General features: G+C 47.7%; 1 protein-coding gene across 7 annotated transcripts in view; it reads left to right on the plus strand.

The window, feature by feature from the left end:
• The first annotated feature begins 629 nt into the window (after nt 1–629).
• LOC130382588 (cyclin-dependent kinase 17-like) overlaps nt 630–22,509 on the plus strand; it is a 37,430-nt gene continuing 15,550 nt past the window's right edge. For 3 of the 7 annotated variants that reach the window (XR_008895595.1, XM_056590443.1, XM_056590434.1), the window contains exons 1-4: nt 630–909; nt 7,152–7,323; nt 11,032–11,187; nt 21,059–21,192. Coding sequence is in view for 2 of the 7 variants with exons in the window: in XM_056590443.1 (XP_056446418.1) it covers nt 7,194–7,323; nt 11,032–11,187; nt 21,059–21,192 (420 nt within the window). In the remaining 5 variants the exon portion in view is untranslated. Of the gene's footprint in view, nt 1,017–7,151; nt 7,324–11,031; nt 11,188–15,985; nt 16,556–21,058; nt 21,193–22,509 lie in introns of those variants that run through there. The other 4 variants (XR_008895596.1, XR_008895597.1, XR_008895600.1 and 1 more) reach the window with 4 other exon arrangements.

Below are 22,509 nucleotides of genomic sequence, written 5' to 3' on the forward strand. Positions count from 1 at the left end.
ACTTTATCAAGCAAGAGCGCTCAAGTTCAACCACTTCATTCAAGGCGAACAATAGCTACGCTATCGAGTGGTTCATCGTTATTATACTAAACTAACATGGTGACGTTAGTTTGTTGCCATAAACAGTACAATAGAAGGCTTGTTCCCATTTCCAACTCAGACACTATAATGATAATACAATTTTGATCAAATTGGAAACATATATATCAAAGCATTCAAATTATGATATATCATAAAGCTACGGTAGGCCTAGGCTATGATGTAATATTTCCGTAATGCATTAGTAATAGACTACAAGAAGCAATAGGAATTGTATTCCAATGTGCGTTTTAGATTTGGAGCACAACTTCAATGATTGAAGTTGAAATTAAACTAATTTGCCATGTGATATTATTCTCTAAAAGCTATCCATCCGACACACACACGCACGCACGCACGCGCGCGCACACACACACACACACACACACACAGCACACACGACAGCACCACACAACCACACACACACACACACACACACACACACACACGACAAGCACACACACACACACACACACACACAACACACACACACACACACACACACACACACACCCCTTGCGGTGTTTTCCGGGATCACGCCACCGCTTCCACTTGGGATCCATAGCGATATGGCTGATCACCGGACGGGACGGCGTTGTCAGCATAAGCCAACAATTCATGCAGTAAAGGTCGAAAACAACGAACTCATTGAGAAAGCGGGACACTAGAGCACACCACGTATGAAGGGACACGATTTAACCGTTACCAACAGGGCGAAATATTCTGTTAAATAGCCAACTACTTAAACGAACTTGTCGCAGTGGATACAAACGTGCCGGATTACCATACAGAAGTGGAACAATAGTCTCCTGCATCCAAACCTTTCACCAGGTTAGTGCGACTGCTGCAACGGGTCCTATCTCCGCGTACCGCAATGATAATGTAATGACATTGGTGTAAACGGGACCACGGGAGCAGACGGGAAGACATATTTTAAGGTTAGTCTCTTACCTGAACATGCAGGTGTCGCCGTATCTCAGGTTTGTGGTCTTGATTCGAGAGAAAAAAACATCACAACGTTTGAAACGCTTGCAGAAGCTCCCATCTGTAGGCTACCTCATTAGAAAGTCTGAGACGTAGACCCAACACGAACTCCTCAAACATCACGATACGTCAACGCCATCGCAATATGGTAGAACACACATGTTAGTAGACTGCACCGATCGTTTAAACGAGCGTTTATCCGATGAAGTCTCCTCCCCCGGAGGGGTGCTGTTTAACTTTTGTTTGCGCCGTCCCGGCTCTCCTTTCCCGGATGCCTGCGCCAGGAAAACACGGGGAGAGGGACGAACCAGAACCGGAGGCCTGACTTCACCGGTCCCCGGCTCCTCCGATGTATTTTGGCTCATTTATTCATCAAGACACAAGAGTACAGTCGAGATTAAATGCGCTTTGTGCTATCAAGCGATTTTTCAGGGCTATCAATTCTCCGGATATGTCAGCGATTGAGTAGTTCGCCTACGGGACAGTCCGGCAGTGTTGTAATCTAGTCAATACATGATTGTAGGCCTATGTATGGATAGATTTATGTCCGAAATTGTAAATAAATTCGTTTTTCCGTCCATTTTCCCCACTGCGTCATGGCCTATTTGCAGAATACATTATTTCGATAAAGGTTTTACTATTTCCCAGTGAGAATGCTCATCTAAGTTGTTATAATAATATACCTACAAGTCTAATATTATTATTATTATTATTAATAATAATAATAATAATAATAATTAAAAACGTCATTGTTGAACTTGGTCTCATCGGCGCAGGTTTATACCAAATCATAAGTTGAATTGATTAGTCTAGTTAGGCTTCCACAAGGCAGTTAAACAATACCATTTATTGTAATGGTTGATACAGAGTCCAACCTCTTTACAATTCTTCATTTATCTTGGAAAGTATCCTACTCGGGATTCAATAATCATAATAGTGATTCTTTGTTGATGCTTGAAAGTAGACTTGTATTATTAGGCATACTATAAGATGCTCCTATTCGTTTTTCCTCTCCGTGTAGGTTTTCACTCACTATCTTGTGTAGACTAGGTCTACACAAGTCAGTCAGAAAATGCTAAGGAGGAGCTGAAGGCTCATTAGTGAATAGACTTTGAGTATACAGTACTGTGTGTTTAGAGGATTCTGTAGTGAGGCAGATTTCTGTGTTACTCAATTACTCATGCATCCTCAAGCCTGAGTGGGCTTGAAGTGGGATTGTCCATTATATCACTGTGTGTGTGTGTGTGTGTGTGTGTGTGTGTGTGTGTGTGTGTGTGTGTGTGTGTGTGTGTGTGTGTGTGTGTGTGTGTGTGCGCGTATGTGCGTGCGTGTGCGTTTGTTTCTGTATGTCTGCTTGTGTGCGCATGTGTGCACATGTGTGTCTCTGTGTGTAATGTGCATTTCACATGAGTAAGACAAAGTATGTAAAGGTCCTTCGGTTCATTTATTGCTTTACTGCAGAAAGAACTTCCTCAGCTAGCCTAGCAAGGCTAACGTGCTGCAGTTCCCTATGTGCAATCAAAGGCCAAACACAGGGACTGTTCATAATAGGCACATAAAAGCTCAACGAAAGACACAGGTAGCGGAGAAGATGCTTCTTCTTTTCTTCTTCGCTGTTTTCTCGGAGGAACTGCTGTTCCCGGTCCGGGCCGGGAACCTAGCAACCCCAATGGTGTGTGTCTTGAATAAATCAGACTTTCAGACTGTAAGTTCCTCCTCCGTCCTTCTCAGGGGTGTGAAAGTGCCAGCCTTCTGACTACACCACTCTACCTCCATGCCAATACACAGCTACACACACACACACACACACACACACACACACACACACACACACACATGCACACCACAATCCAACCAAACACAACCCATCACACACAATGACGGATGCACACATATAAAACAAAATACACACACAGACACACACACACACACACACACACACACACACACACACACACACACACACACACACACACACACACACACACACACACACACACACACACCCAAACACTCACTCACATGCACACACACACACACACAATGACTTTCACTTCCAAGTATTTTATTCTGTAGTGCAAATTGGAAAATCACATGCGTCAGTTTAAGTGAAGCAAAGCAATGTATTGTCCGTCCAAATAGCTGTATCATTTGTGTTCCAGCTTTTAAGTGACAGAAGTCTGTAGGCTTATATATCCTCGGTTGAGTTACAGCAGACGTTACTGTGCAAATTCTGCTCATTATTTTGTGGGAATTGCCTGCCAGAGACCAGGCTAGCTATTGGCTCCCGGTTAGCTGTTTGTATTCTGTTAGCTGTAGTGTCCTGGTTGATTTATTGGGATAAGGTTTGCCTGTCTGGGCCAGGTTGTCTTTGGAGGTCTGTGGTTTGGGTTATCTGTTTATTTCACATTGTATGGGTAGTGGATGGTAATCTGATGGAACCTTCTGATAGTGGTTGTTCTGATTATTTCCTGGACTATGGTTAGTTGAAGGGGTATTGTTAACCGTTGAGGTCTGGTTATCTGATGCCGTATTTATTGTTATCTTTTTTGAATATGTTTAATTCTTGGGGTATGTTTTTGTTTTGGCGTCAGTTATTTTGTGGGGCATGGTTATCATTTCGGAACTGTTTATTTCTTGGGTTATCTGCTGTTGTTACCAGGTTAGGTATTGTATAACCGACAGGCCCTCCACAAGGCCAAGTCCATTTGCACGAGGCATTTGGTAACACACAAATTAATGCATGCAAACACACACAAACACGCACCCACACGGTCATGCACAAAAGGGTTAAAAACCCTTTCAAATAACTATGGCTGTCATAACCATGTAACTAATCTTTATTCAAGTACAATTTATTTGTACTGTAGTCGAACAAACTAGGCAAAAAAATCCAACTAACCATTAATAATAATATAATAAAACTGAAACATAGAAACGCCTGCCGAGTTTCTATCCATTAACCTAGTTTCTAACTTAAATAATTTGGTAACTTTATTTAAGGATAACTATATTCTGTTTAGCAATTATTAAGAAGCAGGAAATGTATAGGTTTATACATAGTAAATCAACGTGTCCCCCCTGAAGAGACACTGTAATGAGATTCATATTGTGTTGTTCTTCATGCTAATTCAATACAGAGAGAAGGGCGACTGTGAAATTACTCATTATGGAGTGTGTGTGTGTGTGTTTGTGTGTGTGCACTACAACGGACCCTATGCAGCCATGCACATTCTCGGCAGATTGAGTGGTTGGCCACTCCAGCACCTGTTTATCCTAGTAATACGGTCTAAGCAGTGTGTTATTCCGTAGCGTCTCCCAAGTCATTTGCTCCCGTTAAATTCCTGGATGACTGTGAGGTCAGGGCTGCTTTTCTAGCGATTGCTTTACAAACCCTGATAGATTAGGGTAGGAGGACGGTATGCAAATGTTGGGGGAGGGAGATGTGTTGCCTACTGATAATCCACACTTAACGGATAGTCGCAAGACCGAAACGAATGGAACCCCCCCTGACCCCCCTTCCCTCATATCCCCCCCTCCACATATGTTCATCTCTTCTCAAAGTCCCTATCTCTTGAGTTCTGTCTGTGACGGCGCTGGGGGCCACAGTCTGTGGTCCGCCTTAACGTTCACCGACACAGAGACAACACGGTGAGCCTATAAAATAGGTTTCCACGCTCATCCTCTCCAAACGTAGAGAACCTAAGAGCCCAGCTGTGCTGAGCAGGAAGAGTCGGGGGGTTTTGAACCCTTGCTCGTCTTTAATGGGCCCGCGAGGCTGAAGGGATGAATGGCTTTTGTTAGAACCTCCAAGATTGGACACAAAGAGCAAGACATGGGGTATGTGTGTGTGTGTGTGTGTGTGTGTGTGTGTGTGTGTGTGTGTGTGTGTGTGTGTGTGTGTGTGTGTGTGTGTGTGTGTGTGTGTGTGTGTGTGTGTGTGTGTATGTGTGGGTGGGTGCATTCATGGCGTGCACGTCAGCTGCCTCGCCCCGCAGGGTTAGATAGATGGAGAGGGATGTTGACTTGAGACAGAAATATCCTGCCATGCAGGGCTCCTCCTCCAGCCAGAGGAGGCACACTGGGAACAGGGAGCTCCAGCACTCAGGCACAAGCACAGCCACGCATGCCAATACAGCGACATACCAAGTGGGTGCTAAACACCGGTAGTGGATGAGGTGTCATTACACACACGCACACACGCACGCACGCACGCACGCACGCACGCACGCACGCACGCACGCACGCACGCACGCACGCACGCACGCACACACACACACACACACACACACACACACACACACACACACACATACTAACAATGTGAAGCGATTTCGGTACCTTGAAAAGCGCTATATAAATGCAGTCAATTATTAGGTGTCAAGCACCAAAGGTGTTGTTTGCCTATTGTAGATTTCTTTAGTATTATTATTATTTGTATACAAGGAGAGCCGGTAACACACACAGGATCACACATACACTCACAAAGTGACCATTTTAAATTAAGATACATGCAAAGTGTATCCTACCGAAATATGACTAATAATGATAGTGCAGTGACATAATAGAACCAATAGACATTACTGATGACACGGCTAATAAGTATGGCAGTGATACTATGGCGGATGTACCAAGGTTGCTGGCTGTTCTGAGGTTTGCAATAAATGTCAACTTTCAAGAATGTCAACTTTTGAGATCGGTATGCCATTCCTTTATAATGAAGAATGTAATATGCACCCAATCCAGTGGGGCCAGTTTGGGTGTTGAATAAAATCATATAGGTTTAGACAAAAGCATTGTATGCACCTAGACGTTTGACATTTTTCAAGTCTCCACATTTAAACAACCATAATATTTGAATCAGGAGATATTGTCTTAAAATACACACACACAAATATTGTATATTGTCAAATGATCCATATGTATCTCTCTGAGACATGCTACTTGTTGTTGTCATCAGCAAATTGAAGCTTCAGTTTCCACACCACCAACTCAAAATAAATAGCTGCGGGAAGAAGGAATTATTGTCATGTGTCAATCACAGCTGTTCCGGGACAGTTACTGCTGTGTGAGTCCTCTGGGGGGAAGCCTCCATCTGCCTTTATACTCCATTCTTCCTACTATTTTGTCTTGTCGACCTTCCACGGTATTAGTCTTTCCGTCTGTCTGCCTGTCTTTCTTTCTTGTGTGTCCAGGGAGTATGCACTGCAGTGGGTTTGCATGCACATGAACATCGCTTATTCAAAACAGGAGAGGGACAAGAGGCAGTTATGTCAGAAAATATAAAATATATTCTTTACAAGGTGTTTTTACAACATTACTCTCAAATGGTGACCCCGGTTTGAAATTGACCTATTCTACATGAGATTGATTGCATACCCAGCATCATACTGTTGGAATGTGTTAATTCAATGTATATTTCAGACGTATTACAATGGGGAATTTCTTTGTGTGAAACAATATAAAAACAGTAAAACCCAAAAGTGTGACAACACATGCCGTTGCTACGGTATACTCAGCATCTACTGGCTCTACATCTACAGTGTTACTGATGACCACAGGAGCTGCAATGATGTCAGTGGTGGCTGACAAAGATAATCATAGGCCTACATAAATGATAATGGTAATCAGACATGATGATGCTGATTATGGTTGTCTCTCTCTATCTCTCTCTCCCTCTCTCACCCTCTCTCTCTCGCTCTGTCTCTCTGTCACTCTCTCTGTCTCCCCTTCTCTCTCTCTGTCCCCCGCGCTCTCTGTCACCCTCCCTCTCTCTCTCTCTCTCTCTCTATCTCTCTCTCCCTCTCTCACCCTCTCTCTCTCGCTCTGTCTCTCTGTCACTCTCTCTGTCTCCCCTTCTCTCTCTCTGTCCCCCGCGCTCTCTGTCACCCTCCCTCTCTCTCTCTCTCTCTCTCTCTCTCTCTCTCTCTCTCTCTCTCTCTCTCTCTATCTCTCTCTCCCTCTCTCACCCTCTCTCTCTCTCGCTCTGTCTCTCTGTCACTCTCTCTGTCTCCCCTTCTCTCTCTCTGTCCCCCGCGCTCTCTGTCACCCTCCCTCTCTCTCTCTCTCTCTCCCCCTCTGCCCCCTAGGGCTGTGGGGCTGCCCGCCCGCCCAGCCAGGCTGCTGAGAAGATGGACAGGATGAAGATAATCAAGCGGAGGCTGTCCATGTCTCTACGCAGCGCTCGGCCTGTCGATGAGACCCTCTCCGAGCTGGCCGAGCAGATTAACCTGGAAGAGCCCCCCGTAGCCAGGGACAACGGTGAGAAACACACACACACACATTATGGAGACATGCATCATGCACACACACACGTGCACACACACACACATACAGGCAAGCACATGCACACACATAGGCAAGCACATGCACACACACACACACACACACACACACACACACACACACACACACACACACACACACACACACACACACACACACACACACACACACACACACACACACACACACACACACACACACATGTGCAAACACACACACAAACACACAGCTCTGAACAAGAGTCACTTTCATGTGTATATATATACACACATGCACGAACACACACACACGCACACGAACACACACGTAAATGAACACACAGATCTTAACAGGAGCACTCCCTTACACACACACACGGAAATAAATACACTCACACAAACACACACGCACACACAGCCACACACACACACACACACAGATCTTTACAGGGGCTATCTAACAAACTGGCGCCATGCTATCCATCGTCATCTCCACCACATCCGTATCAGCATCATTCAACTCATTCTCATTTCACCGTCACCAGGGTGTTCGGCCACTCCTTCACATTCACAGGGTCCTAGGGGTGCCGAGACCTGGGCACAGCAAGATTAGAGGGGACATTTTCGTCGTACTTACTTATCGACCCCCATGTAAATTTCTAGTATTCCTGCGTCCCCTGCCTCCACGTAAGCCACAGAAGCCTGAATAAAGTGGATGGTTGCTCTAAGAAGCCCTTGGACTGGTATGTGCCACCTGCTGGCTTCTTGCAGGACTGCAGGCCTGGTTGCATAGAATGAAGAGAGCTACTTCAGCCAAGAGGCAAAGTGTGTGTGAGTGTGTGTGTGTGTGTGTGTGTGTGTGTGTGTGTGTGTGTGTGTGTGTGTGTGTGTGTGTGTGTGTGTGTGTGTGTGTGTGTGTGTGTGTGTGTGTGTGTGTGTCAGCCCTGTTGGAGACTAAAACCAGGTCAGAACAAAGATGCCAGGGGAGCTCCCTCATTAGCTGATAAAGACTGAGCGAAAGAACGATGAGAGCAAGGGACAGAGTGACAGAGTGAGCCAAGTGGCGGATTGAGCAAATGTCAGTGAGATGAGGTTCAAATATATATGCGCCTTGTGTTATATTTATTCCTCAGAGGATACCGGGAACATCTATACGGTACCCTTCAAGTAACTTGCAATGTCATTTCTAGAGCAGGCACTCAGAGAAAAAGAGTGGGTGAAGAACCAGAACAAGGGAGTGAGTGCAATAGGGAGCAAGTGGCAAGATAAGATCAAGGAAGTGACTCACAGATTGGAAGGAACCATATTAAACTTTAACTAGTGGTGCGTTTCTCGTGTGCCGTGCCCACTTTACTGTGCGTTTCCCTCTCCCCGTCTCGTTCCCGGTGGCCCGGAATAGCAGTGGGCTGAGTCACGGGTTGCTGAAAGTCTTTCCCACGTCTGCCACAGGTGATAATTAGCGGCAGGATTTGCTCCGTCATACCCCACTTCCGCACAGAAACACAGGTCTGTCCCGCAGCGTTTAGAAAGCTGTTATCGAAGCTCTCGCACCTCAACGGTGTACCGGCCGTGCATCCATGTGTATCATCACATCCAAGAACCGAGTCAGGGGGCCCGCTTAGCACACACTCGGGGTGAGCAGAGGCTATATATACGAACCTCATTGGGCACTCATATGCAGCAACCCACACCGGTATGGTACCGGCCAACACGCAGAGCACCAAAGCCGGCCCAAGTTCAACCCACGCAGGCTGACCCCTTTCCTGCCGCTGAAATACAAGGGGCTTAACCCCGAACCAGTTCCTTGATGGGAAAGGCAGTATCAGGGTCTAAGATCCCCCCAAGGACGTTGAAGGGTTGAAGGACGGTCCATGGATTAGGAGGCCCCTTTGTGAAGAGCTCAACACAAGGTGTACAAGAGGCTTTAGTAGCAATATATGTGTAGAAAGCTATGTTGTTATGTCAGGGGGAAAAAAATCTTAATGAGTGACATGTGTCCTGTACATGCTTACGTTTTTTTGTTGTTTTATAATCCTATGGTCATGTTTTATGTTTATACAAAGACGAAATCCAACACAGCGCCCCCGTCGGGATGGGAGTGTCGCAGTGGAATAGCACTTTCCACAGTGGAAAGGCCAGTTAGAGGCCTTTCCACAGTTAGAGGCCTAAAAATCTCTCAAATAACTTCAATGTCCTTGGTCCCTCCGGGTAGAGGAGAAGAAGGATTGATGTAGGTCGGTATGATACCGCGCAGGGGTTTAGAGGTCAATAGTCCCCAAATTAGGGATTATTTGTAACAGGAACAGCATTGCTTGTGTTGGAATAAACACTCCCATAAATCCACACACATGGGGAAAGTTTAGCTTGGCACACAGACATGAGGTGAATTTGAATTTGTGATCCGACATATAAATCCATGCGATGCGGGAATAAAAAAAAAAGAGGCATCTCTTCAGTTGAGCTCTGCTTGGAGTCATGAGACGAAAGGCACATCGCCGGTATCAGTGACTGAGGCTTATCGGTTTATCCTAGCCGGCACTGATGGCTGTCACTTATCTGTCTCAGCCAAATCTCTGTGGATAGAGCTGCTGCAACAGCCCCATGTCACACCCCCTAATAGCCGGCCGGCGTCCTGTCCAGATCACATGACACATGCACGATATATAATTTAATACTTTTATGAGAGTAACGAATGACTATGCTTGTGAACCAAGGTCGCTTGTCCATTATCTATGGTCCTTATATGCTACTCCGTTCATACGCCATTCAGTCATTTTTCCTTTTCTTTTCTTTGCCAATCTTGGACTAAAGCAACCTCATTGCCCTCTTGGCATGCCTCATCCATTCTCATTCATGCTTTTTCTCTGACCACCTATAAGCGCACCATCCCCACTCGCAACGCCCCATCTCCTAACTTCAGCTCCTACAACCCCTCTACTCCTACTTGATATGCTGGTGATATGATGTCTGTGTCTTATTGTGTTGCGTCTTGGTGTCTGGGCTCTCTGTGACCTTGTGACGTGTCCCCTCTGCTCTTCCTCCCACCCTCCTTTCTTCTTTTCTTCTCTTCTCTTTTCTTCTATTCTCTTGTCGTCTGTCTGTCCTCTTTCCCTGCTCCCGCCCCCCCCCCCCCTATGTTGTGCTCCTTCTCCTCCCTCCCTGTTGCCTCGTTTGGGCCATCCCGTCATGTCTCTCTTCCCGCCATCTTCTTTGACTCCGCCCACTTATACCTCATCCCGTGACTTTCTCCCTTTTTCCGATGTCTCCCTTTTCCGCCACCGCCAATCACTGTCCTCTGCTCCTCTTCTGTCCACCACCTGTCCCCCCCCCTCTCTCTCTCTCTCTCTCTCTCTCTCTCTCTCTTTCTCTCTCTCTCTCGTCTCCTCTCTCTCTCTCTCTCTCTCTCTCTCTCTCTCTCTCTCTCTCTCTCTCTCTCCCTCTCTCTCTCTCTGTCTCTCCCTCTCTCCGTCATGGTCTCTCTCTCTCTCTCTCTCTCTCTCTCTCTCTCTCTTTCTCTCTCTCCCTCTCTCTCTCTCTCTCCCTCTCTCTCTCTCGCTCTCTTTCTGTCTCTCCCTCTCTCCGTCATGCTCTCTCCTTCTCTCTCTCGCCCGCGGTCCTTCTCCTGCCCCCTGCTCTCCCGTGTTGCCCCCCGCTCCTCCCCCCCACCCCACCGCGTCACCTCGTTGTGCTTGCTGGCGGCCGCCAGCAGAGCCCATGGTTGTGCGTGCGGTGCACCCCCCCGCCTCCCACAGCGCCCCGGCCTTCTTGCGGCAGTACGCCGGGCAGCTGGGCCGCACCGCTCTGCGCAGGGAGCTGGAACGGGACAGACCCTACCTGAGCCTGCACAGGACCGGATCTCTGGGTACAAGGCTCACACGCACGCACACACACACAAACCCAGAGCCACACACACACACGCACACCCAGGTGCTTCCGCACATACACGCGGCACGCACACACACACACAAGCACACACACACACACACGCACATACATGTCTTAGCCCAGAGAAAATTCCACGTTGCTTGTTTATTTAACTTCACATGCGTGCACAGTACATGCCAGGGCGAAAAACAAAAGCACACAAACAAACGCAGATGCACACACATGAACCCACAGACATACACACGTAAACACGCACACAGACTCATTTACACCCAGAGGATTTAATTTAACTGAATCGTGAAAAATAATTCACGGTTCCCATTTGGCCAGTCCCTCAATAATTGCCATGAATTTAAGACTCTGACCTAAATCTGAGACACACAGACACAGACACACACACGCACACACGCGCACACACACACACACACACACACACACACACACACACACACACACACACACACACACACACACACACACACACACACACACACACAAACTCTAAAGCACATTCCCTCCCCCCCTCTGTCTGTCTGTCTGTGTAATGTAATGGAGCGTGTGGTCAGTGGGTATGAAGATCCCTGTAATCTAATTTTCCTGGTGGGCAGAATGGCTGCAGTACAGAGCAGGGAAATGGAGGGCGAGGCAGGGGGCCGCATATGGGGAACGGAGTTAACATCTGAAGTCGAGGGGGGGGGGAAAGGAATATCACAATGACTGGAATCATCATTCAGAATATGGAATCGGATCAAGTGGATGTATTGATATCGACAGAGAGAGAATGCGAGAGAGAGAGAGAGAGAGAGAGAGAGAGAGGGAGAGGGAGAGGGAGAGGGAGAGGGAGAGGGAGAGAGGGAGAGGGAGAGAGAGAGAGAGATGGAAGTCCTTAACAGGCATTGGCTCTAGGCATCCGCGGCGCATGTTTGTATGTCTGTATGTATTTATGTGTGTAGGTATTGTCCATGCCAATACCTACACACATAAATACATAAAAGCCTGCCCACATGCTACGGGATATATGGGACGACTCTCGCTGGCTAACCTTTAAACATCCCCTGTGACACCTGGGCGGGCTGGACTATAGATAGGCACCGGCTGTCCTGCTCGGCGCGGGTTAATCAGAGGGCTAGCCTTGGAGTGGCAGCTCACAGGCTTTCCGAGCACAGCTGCCCCCGAAGGCTGAGAATGTGCGCTGCTAAGCCCCCCCCCCCCCATCCAAGACGGGGTATGCACTAGTGAAAGGAGTGAGGAGGCGGTGTGGAGAAGAGGCCTGCTCCTAGGGCAGCTTCGCTTTCAGCCCCCGTCCTCCGCTGGAAGGGCGGGCCTGACCTGAAATGAATGAATTAAGTGAATAATAGGGATTCGCATTAACGTGACAACTAAGGCCTCTTAGGCAGATGGTTGTATATATTAATATATTAAGTACATTTTAAACCATGTTAATTGTAGCCCAATTTAACTATATTCCTGTATTTAGAATTGCAATTTATCTGAACTTCAATGTGTCACAGCATGACTATGCTAATTTGCGGCGATACAATGGCGGTGGGTTACTAGGCATGACTACAGTGTGTGTATTTGTGTGTTTGAGTGTGTGTGTGTGTGTGTGTCTGCCCTTCTCTGTCGTTTGTCGCGCTGACTCACTGTTAGCCACTCAGCAGTCGAACCACGTCGGCCCCTTTAATGGAACGACATGATGATGCAATCTCTTTGCTACAGCCCTAAAGTGATTACCTCTGCGCTCTCTCTCTCTGTCTCTCTCTCTCTCTCACTCTTTGTTTCTCACTCTATCTCTTACTCTCTCTCTTTCGCACACACACACACAAACACACACACACACACACTCACACACACTCACACACACACACACACACACACACACACACACACACACACACACACACACACACACACACACACACACACACACACACACACACACACACACACACAAACATGTAAGCTTGTGTCCACAGACACACAAACACACTTTTCCCCGTCCGAACCATTTCCCTCGCTTTCAAATGCTCATTCTATATAGGGGGTTTGGTAATAAAATACACGTTTCATCTGTGTAAATGGATCTGGCGGCAAGATTCAAATGTGTATTTCAGATATGTGCTTTTGGCGACGTGCCCGATGACCGGGGGGGCTTTTTAAAGCATCTCCATTCATCTGTTGCTCACTGGGGCCAACGCCCGTATGCACCGCGCATGGTGCTCACAGGATGAGCATCGTGCTATAACTATAAATACAGTTCAGTTCTCTCTCTCTCTCTCTCTCTCTCTCTCTCTCTCTCTCTCTCTCTCTCTCTCTCTCTCTCTCTCTCTCTCTCTCTCTTTCTCTCTCTCACACGCTCCCTGTCTCTCTCTCTTTGCGGGCACTGCTGTATTTCTTTCACTTAGAAAACAGTGGGGTGGAAACTGCCTCAAACCTAGTATCTCCGACTGTCTCTCCCTCTTTCCCTCCTTCATTCGGTCTGTGGCTCTCTCTCTGCCTCTGTCTCACTCTGTCCTTTCTCTTGGAGTCTCCTGTGTTGTTTGGGCTCGTGGGCTTGCTTTGGGGTGTAATGAGATGCTCTTAAGCAGGAGTAGCCCCCTCCCAACTCCCATGAGTGATTTAATGTAAACCAGGGAGCGCTCACCCTACTCGCAAAACCTGTGCGATCAAATGCTGCCCACCATGTTAGTGTTGACCTATTGTAGTCGAAATGAGGTATGCGTGCGGGCGGGCCTGTGTGTGTTTGTGTGTGAATGTGTGTTTGTTGCTGGGTTAGTATGAATGCAGCCTTGAGCTCAGGGACTCTGCTCCCAATAATTGAATAATCAGATTCCTCAGACAGAGATAAAAGGCTTAGAGGTAATTACCTCCAAGCCTAGAGTGTGCGTGTGTGTATGTGTACTTATGGGTGTGTGGGTGTGTGTGTGTGTGTGTGTGCAAGCATGTGTGTGTGTGATCTTGCAGGCAGGCAGGCATGTGCAGTGTGTGTGGATTGCATCTCCTGACTGTTCGCACTTGGCTGTGAGTGTTGTGAAATGGAATATGTACACGTGTAATGTCCCAAAAAAGACATTTTGATCGTGCGTCATGACAACCTGCTCTTAGCGAGACACAGAGTGGGCAACCCCTGTGGCAGAGAGACGTGTGCAGAGAACATCGGAGGGTAGCGAAGGATCTGCTGCCGGCACAGCAACCGCTCTGAATATAAAGGGAAAAGTAAGCAGTGATGTACGAGGGATAGAGAGGGAAGAAGGGAGCTTTTGTCCTTGGCTTGACACGTTCAAAGGCGGTTCAAATGCCCGCACATCAGGGATGCAGCGCTCAGGCAATACCATTGTTGGAAAATACTGTCTGTGCCCTGAATACCTACGGCCCTGTTGGTTAAATAGTGGGGCAGTGTGTGTGTGCTGTACTTGGTGTGCCGTATTATGCTTGTACTGGTAACAACATGAGTCAATAAATAGGGGGAGTAAATTACTTGACATGGTGAGTGATATGTGAGTGTGAGTGCGTGGCCGGGAACCTCTAGGAACATGAGCGTTGGTCAATAGCGGGTACAATCTTCGCCGTATGATGGATGAGGACTGTGGTTGTGTGTGTGCGTGAGTGATGTGTTTGTGTATCTACCACCTTGTGTGTGTTCCAATTAGTTTTGCTGTAACTAGAGCATAGCAGGTAATTTGTCATGCTGAGAAGTTCTCTATGATGTCTTCCTCCTGACTGACTCGGGAATGGAAATAGCGCGGGGAGGAGAGGACAGAAGGACAGAACAAGAGAAGGAACTGTGATCAGGACAGGAAGAGACGGGGATAAGAGAGAATGTGGGAGGGAGGGAAGATGGAGCGTGGATGCCAAATGCATCACTGGCTCACTGAGAGAGAGGGAGAGGGATAGAGAGAGAGAGAGGGAGAGAGAAAGAGATAGAGAGAGAGAGTGTTAGAGCAAGAGAGAGAGAGCGGGCCAAGAAGACGATCACGCACCAAGTGTTGTCATCAGTGGCTCCATATGAGGGGACGGGAAGTGTAAATTCATCACCGGTTCTGGACCCAGACACATGGGAGGGAGTGGGTGGGGGAGAGAGAGAGAGAGGGTGGATGATAGAGAGAGGTTGGAGGAGAGAGAGGAGAGAGAGAAGGGGCTCATTATTACGGGAAAATTAGAGGGAGAAGGGAGGGAACTTAGGAGCCGCAGAGGAACACGATTGGAGAAGCAAGAGGCAGGGCCGAGGAGTGGGGGAGGGCCAGAGAGATGGACAGACAACCACAGAGAGAGAGAGAGAGAGAGAGAGAGAGAGAGAGAGAGAGAGAGAGAGAGAGAGAGCGCTGTGAGGCGTGAACGTGAGCTGTGAACAAGTGGAGGACTCGACTACCCAAAAAATGGAATAAAAAATGAAGGAAAGAACAGGATAGGTAGTACTGACATCACCAGCATGGCACTGGTAATGTCAGAGATATGAATACACCAAGAGAGAGTAGAAAAACGTGACTTGTTTTTTGAGCGCGTGCTCGTGCGCAGTTCCCGCACACCGCGGCACACCTGTTCTAATTACCACACCTGTTCCATTGGGCGAGGCGAGAGAGGGCTGCACCCTCCTGTCACTGTGGCTCGCTCGGTCAGCCCTGCAGCACCGCGTGCTCCTGCACTGTGTCTGACCTTCCTTAGTCAGCAGGCGGGGCGGACTGCAGAAAGGAGGAAGGAGAAAGAGACACGCGACGGAGAGAGAGAGAGAGGTATAGAGAGGGAGTGTCCACGGGAGCACAGAGGAGAAGAGAGTCAGAGAGGGAGGGAGAGAGAGAGAGAGAGAGAGAGATGTAGTGGACACGAGCAAGACGGAGCCGTTTCCACTGTTGGGTCTGTTTAGTCTAGTCCGAACAAACGCCGTCTCTGTCCTTGCTGTCAGCAGATCAAGTCGTGTCTGGAGCAGTGGCCCCTATGCAGGCGAATGTCCCGCCAGAATTGAACACAGGTCGGCTTGGTTATTGGCTTTTGGATCGCGAGCCACCATCCATCCTGAAGGTGGAGCTTGTCGTCTTTTGATCTTGTGTTCGAAAACACAAATCTTAACCTCCCCAGAAAAGGATTTTTCTGCGCTGGACATATTCCTTTATCATTTTGTTCATTTTTTTCAAGGTTTACTTCCCCCAAACCACCACTTTTGAAAGCAGACTGGGAGAACTTGCGGGGATCTCCTTGCGTACTCTCACATATGGAAGAGTCTGGGGGGCGAGGGGTGAGGACGGCGGGTGACGGGGTGAGGGCCGGGGATCGGGACCCCTCACAGAGGCTCTCTCCGTTCCGCATGCTCCGTATGCTGGAGGCTTGCAGAACCCCAGGGAACCGCATCGGTGAGTCCCTCCATATGCGCACCCCCAGTCTGTCCTGCAGAACCCTGCCACCCGTTCAGAGCCGCCGGTCGACTCGGTGTGTGAGTATGTCATCAGCAGAAGATCTACTGTACCCCGCTTTTAGGCGGTACCACACAGCTCTGTTAACACAGTCTGTCTCCGGGCGCACGCACGGCGGGGTCTGTCGTTTTTGGAGCTCGTTATAGAGAGTGGGGAGCGAACATCAAACATACGTCCCGCGGAAATACAGACACTAATTTATGCTAATTAGCGCCTGCATCAGAAAACCGCTGAACCCACAGTTCGGCGGTTTCTGATAGAGATGAATTGCTCCCGATACACTGTTTTCCGATAAAATATGTATGCCTTTCATGATGGAAAGAGTCAAAATGCTCATGTGGCTGTGGGTTAATGAGCTAACCCCAAGGGGAGTCTACACAGATTGATGGGTGGTTGGGCTTGTACTTTGTCCTGTTGCAGACTTGTCGTAGGCATGGTGGCATAAATCAATCTAACCAACCTAATCGGATGTTTCAAACTAATTCGAAAGTCAAACAAGGAACAAATGTCTTTATTTGGTTATCATAGAGTAGGCCTTTTCATCTGCATAGGGCTTCTGTTGCCCAGGCATCAACTCAAGTCGGGTCAACTGAATTTGCCTGTATTTGGTTACTGTGGGTGCTCAAGTACAGCTGGATCTTTGTTATATCTCTATCACTCTTGAATGGAAATCACTCTTAACTTCCTCATGGCCTCAACAGCATTTTAGCCCTTTTCAAGCCCAAGACCCTGAAATGGTTTCCTGCCGATAAGCCCCGTGATAGTAATTACAGAGATATTAAGATAAGACTGCCCCCCTCAACCGCCCATCCCATCTGAAAGCTCACGCGTGTCAGAGATGCTATCCAAACCTTAACTAGGCCAACCTAGCGGCTCCCTAAACCCGTAGCAGCCCGTAACATCACCTGTCTGCAGGCACTGTGTCTGCTGCCGTGAACGAGGCAGACAGAACGCCAAGAGACCGTGGGGAACACGCACATTTGGCATGTGTGTGTTTGCTTGTAACCTCTGGCGTTTTATTTTATTGAATATTAGATTCTCTATATTTATTTGTTATTTTGCCAATAGAATCTTGTACGGGTTCGTGTGTGAGCGCCGGCACTTAACCTTTTGGTGGGAAGAAACAACACGGATCAGGAGACGCCGCACCTGATGGCGACGCAGCCCTCGCCTCCTGGACGTTTACACAAAACACACGAGATCACGTCACCTTCGACCAGCGCGACTTAGCATGGCAGCACCAATGCGTTCACAGACATGCTGCATTTTGTGTGTGTGTGTGTGTGTGTGTGTGTGTGTGTGTGTGTGTGTGTGTGTGTGTGTGTGTGTGTGTGTGTGTGTGTGTGTGTGTGTGTGTGTGTGTGTGTGTGTGTGTGTGTGTGTGTGTTCTTTATGAATGCACACCAATATGTAGATGCTCTGGCTCGTCGTCCGTCCATCTTGGTTTCGGTTACGCCGGTAGCTAATGTTTCGACATTATTAATGGCTGATGGTTGATTCCTGATACGTATACTCACGACTTTGTTTTCCTCCTAAGTTATTCTATCCACAAACCCGGGGATTAATTGCCACCTGCGGCAGTGGCATTCCCAGCATTTAAATAATTTAAGTAATTTCAGCAGATGGACATTAGCTAATGAGCATATGCTACACTGTCAACAGATATATGAAGATATCTGTTGGGCTTTTCACAGCAGCTGGAATTCTACCTCACGAGGACTGTCAATATTTTCATGTAAGCGTTTCAAATGCTGAATTGGCGCATGATAGTTTTTTCGACCAAAAGGTCTACATCTATCAAGTAGTGAGGCGATCATGGTCACATGGCACACAATAAAACACTTATGTCTTAGTAAGTATTTTGCAGTTAAAGGTTAATTTAGGGGCTATGACAGTGGTTCCCAAACCTTGGGGTCCCCCTGAAGTGCATATTGGGGTCGTAGCAGATTGCTAGCCACGAGACCATCCTGATCACGTGTCACATTCTGTGTCGCTACAAAGATCAGTCTGGACCTCTAGCCGTCCTCCACTTCTTGCCTTGACTGACTGACAAACTTCTTCAGCCAGTCCACGATTCAAACATGCGATGCACCCGCACAGTATGTGATTCAGTGGATACACGGGAAAAAGCTGAATGGCGAAAACGTATTTGTGTAGTGAATACTAGTTGTTATTGACTCTACTACTCTACTAATGATAACGTAACCGTTGGTTGCTTTGGGCAACGACGTCACAGTTTTTTCACGAAGCAGCCTGTATTCCACATCATCATGACTACAACCCAGTCCCTTATTGGCCCAATTACAATGTCATTTCTGGAAATCGATCTGGGCAGCAAGAAGTTCAGACCGATCGGTGTAGTGACCCAAAATGTGAGGTCACGTGATAGCGATGGTCTCCAGGTTCGGAGATCGCTGACATAAGCAATAGATACGTGTGTGATGCATGTGATCAATTTTAGAAAGCGTTTTTATTTAAAAGGTCATGGTCCCTTCTATACGAACTGCCGGCCTAATGATTCAATCACATAGTCTGGAGTAGAGCGATGACATTACGTCCACCAAGACATGGATATTACCAGCAGATGTTGATTAGGTAAAAAAACACGGATCTGGAAGCAGATGCTCTAATGCGTCGCCAGCATTTTCAAAGATAGAAACAGGGTCACTGGGCAGAAGAGGTAGGAAACCACTGGGCTATGGCCTCACCAACCATCTATCATATAAATCTATCATCTACCATATAAAAGTCAATGTGGAGGAAAAACTCTGATAAATATGGAATATTAATAGTTAATAGGCATTCAATTGAAATGAAAGGAAAATAGGTGAAACAAGGTTGAGAATACGGCCTCGTCTTCACAAACTAGTATGCAATGGCCGCACTCCAGTCGTGGTATTAAGAAAAGCCTGCCTCCTTCGCAGCCTAACCATTACCACAGAATAAAGGACAGGGACACACACACAGACCCACACACGCACACACCCAAGAATCAGCCTCAGGTTATGCTGTCCTACTCCACAGCTGCCAGACAGTGCAGCATAATAAATTGCCTGACCGTCGTCCAGTCCTCCATTACTATCCCACAATCCCCGGGTTGGCTGAGGTGTCACATCCACTCAGGGGAACCGTTTTTCTTTCCCCTTCATTAGTTCTGCTCTCCCATTTCCCTATCCTCTTACCCGCCACCCTTTCTCCCCCCCCCCTCCCCCACACTCATGCTGTTTCAGGTGATAACAGAGGGCTGAGGGAGATGTTTCTAATGATAACAACAAGAGCACCCCTCCGGTCTTCAGCCTGGTGGTCCCATCTCTCTCTCTCTCTCTCACTCTCTCTCTCACTCTCTCTCTCACTCTCTCTCTCTCTCTCTCTCTCTCTCTCTCTCTCTCTCTCTCTCTCTCTCTCTCTCTCTCTCTCTATCTCTCTCTCTATCTATCTCTCTCTCTCTCGCAAGCGCCTTCGCTCTCTATCTCTTCTCTATCTCTCTCTCTCTCTCCCTCTCTCTCTCTCTCTATCTCTGTATCTATCTCCCTCTCTCTCTCTCTGCAGAAGCTACACAAATACTTGATACACACACACACACACACACACACACACACACACACACACACACACACACACACACACACACACACACACACACACACACACACACACACACGCACACAGACACACACAAACACACCGATCCGCAAAGGAAATGACCTAGTCTTGACAGCTAGCTGTCATTACTAGACTAGTAAAACCTAAGGCGAGAGACTTCACCCTTCCCCGACAAACACAAGGAACTACACACTTGTACACTATAACGCACATTCACAAACACACACTCGACCATACTCTCGCACACATATGCAGCAGGCAGACCTGTCTCCAGCACTGTGACTCATTAATCAGATGGGTTCTTGGGGCCCGGAAGGGGGCGGAGGAGGTGGAGGAGGAGGAGGAGCAGGGGGAGTAGTATAGAGGGGGAGGAGGGGGGATGTAGAAGGAGGGGGGTATAGAATGGGAATGAGTGGGGGGTAGAAGGAGAAGGAGGGGGGGAGGAGGAGAGGAGGGCGATGGTGCAGCCACCATATACTGGAAAGCTTCTGTTGCATGAAGGGTAAACATCGATCTCTCCTCCTCCTCCTCTTCTGACTGCTGGCCCTTTCAAACACACCTGGCCGTCACCCCTGTGACACTGGCCGTAGTGACGGGTCTATGACCTGGAGAGCAGTGCTCTCCACCGCAGCTTGTGAAGAGGAACAAGAGGAAGTTTAGGTCAGGCAGAACGCTATGTCCTCAGCCCCAACCGGTCCAGGTGCGTTTTCAGCCTTGTGAAATAGATGCAGGTTGTGGTGAAAGCCTGGATTTCCTGCTTCTTGGCCAGTACAAGTGCAAGCTCCCAGAAGTGTTTCATTAGAAAGTGTGTTCATGTGTGCGTTTGTGTTTTTATTGTAGGCATCGTCCATGAGAATGTGAAGATGGGCTCCGACGGGGAGAGCGACCAGGCGTCCGGTACATCTTCTGATGAGGTCCAGAGTCCCGTGAGGGTCCGCATGCGGAACAACCACCACCGACGGATCTCCAATGAGGTACACCCCCCCACACACACACACACACACACACACACACACACACACACACACACACACACACACACACACACACACACACACACACTTATGCACAAGAGCGAGGCATGAACCATTTCCTGCACATGGTTACACAGCTGCTACTGCTTGATTGCACTGTGATATCCTGCAGATAATATCTGGGATTTGTGTGTTTCCTCCAGGTGTATGAACAATGTGTGTGTGTGTGTGTGTGTGTGTGTGTGTGTGTGTGTGTGTGTGTGTGTGTGTGTGTGTGTGTGTGTGTGTGTGTGTGTGTGTGTGTGTGTGTGTGTGTGTTTCATTCGGTTTATTAATATTGTGTGTGTCTATCTGGGAGTTTCATTCGTTGTCTGAATAATGTGTGTGTAATGTGTATCTTTGTGTGTTTCCACTATGTGTATTAATAAAGTATGCGTCTAAGTTTTTGTGTTGCCAGTACATTGATTAAGAATGTGTGTGTGTTTGTGTGTGTGTGTGTGTTTGTGTGTGTGTGTGTGTGTGTGTGTGTGTGTGTGTGTGCGTGTGTGTGTTTGTGTGTGTGTGTGTGTGCGTGTGTGTGTGTGTGTGTGTGTGTGTGTGTGTGTGTGTGTGTGTGTGTGTGTGTGTGTGTGTGTGTGTGTGTGTGTGTGTGTGTTGTTTGTATGGTTCCACTAGGTTTCTAAATGTGTTTGGGTGTGTGTGTGTTTCCACTATATGTATTAGTGTGGATGTTAGTTAGTTAGTTTCAACTAGGTTTATTAATTATGTGTGTGTGTGTGTGTGTGTGTGTGTGTGTGTGTGTGTGTGTGTGTGTGTGTGTGTGTGTGAATCAATTTAAAGGTTAATTAACAAAAGCTGGCAAAGAGATCTGTTTGTTTTGGTTCCATGTATTTCTTTGTGGCACCAAATGTCTATGTAGGTCAGAGTGTTCTTATTTGCATGCGTGTGTGTGTGTGTATGTGTGGGTCTGTGTCTGTGACTGACTGTGAATGTGTGTTTGTAGGTGTGCGCGTGTCCGTCTGTGTAGATGTGTGTGTGCGCACGCACCAATGGTTTTATGAGTGTGCATGTGAATGGGCTTGGTGACGAGGACAGCAGTCTTTGCAGGGGAGATGCCTCCGGACAAACATGCTGCTGCTGCCCTGCCTCACAGACGGTTCTTTGAACACTGGATTGCACTAGTGCATGTTTACCCCCCAGTCCCCCATGACAGTAGGGCAGGGTGGGGGGCTGCGCTGGCAGGGGAGGACCCGAGCGACAGTGCCAGTCCTTATGAAAGGAATGTCGGAGTAATTATAATTGGGATTAGAAACGAAG

This window comes from Gadus chalcogrammus, chromosome 1 (assembly GCF_026213295.1).
Source record: "Gadus chalcogrammus isolate NIFS_2021 chromosome 1, NIFS_Gcha_1.0, whole genome shotgun sequence".
NCBI classification, from domain to species: Eukaryota; Metazoa; Chordata; class Actinopteri; order Gadiformes; family Gadidae; genus Gadus; species Gadus chalcogrammus.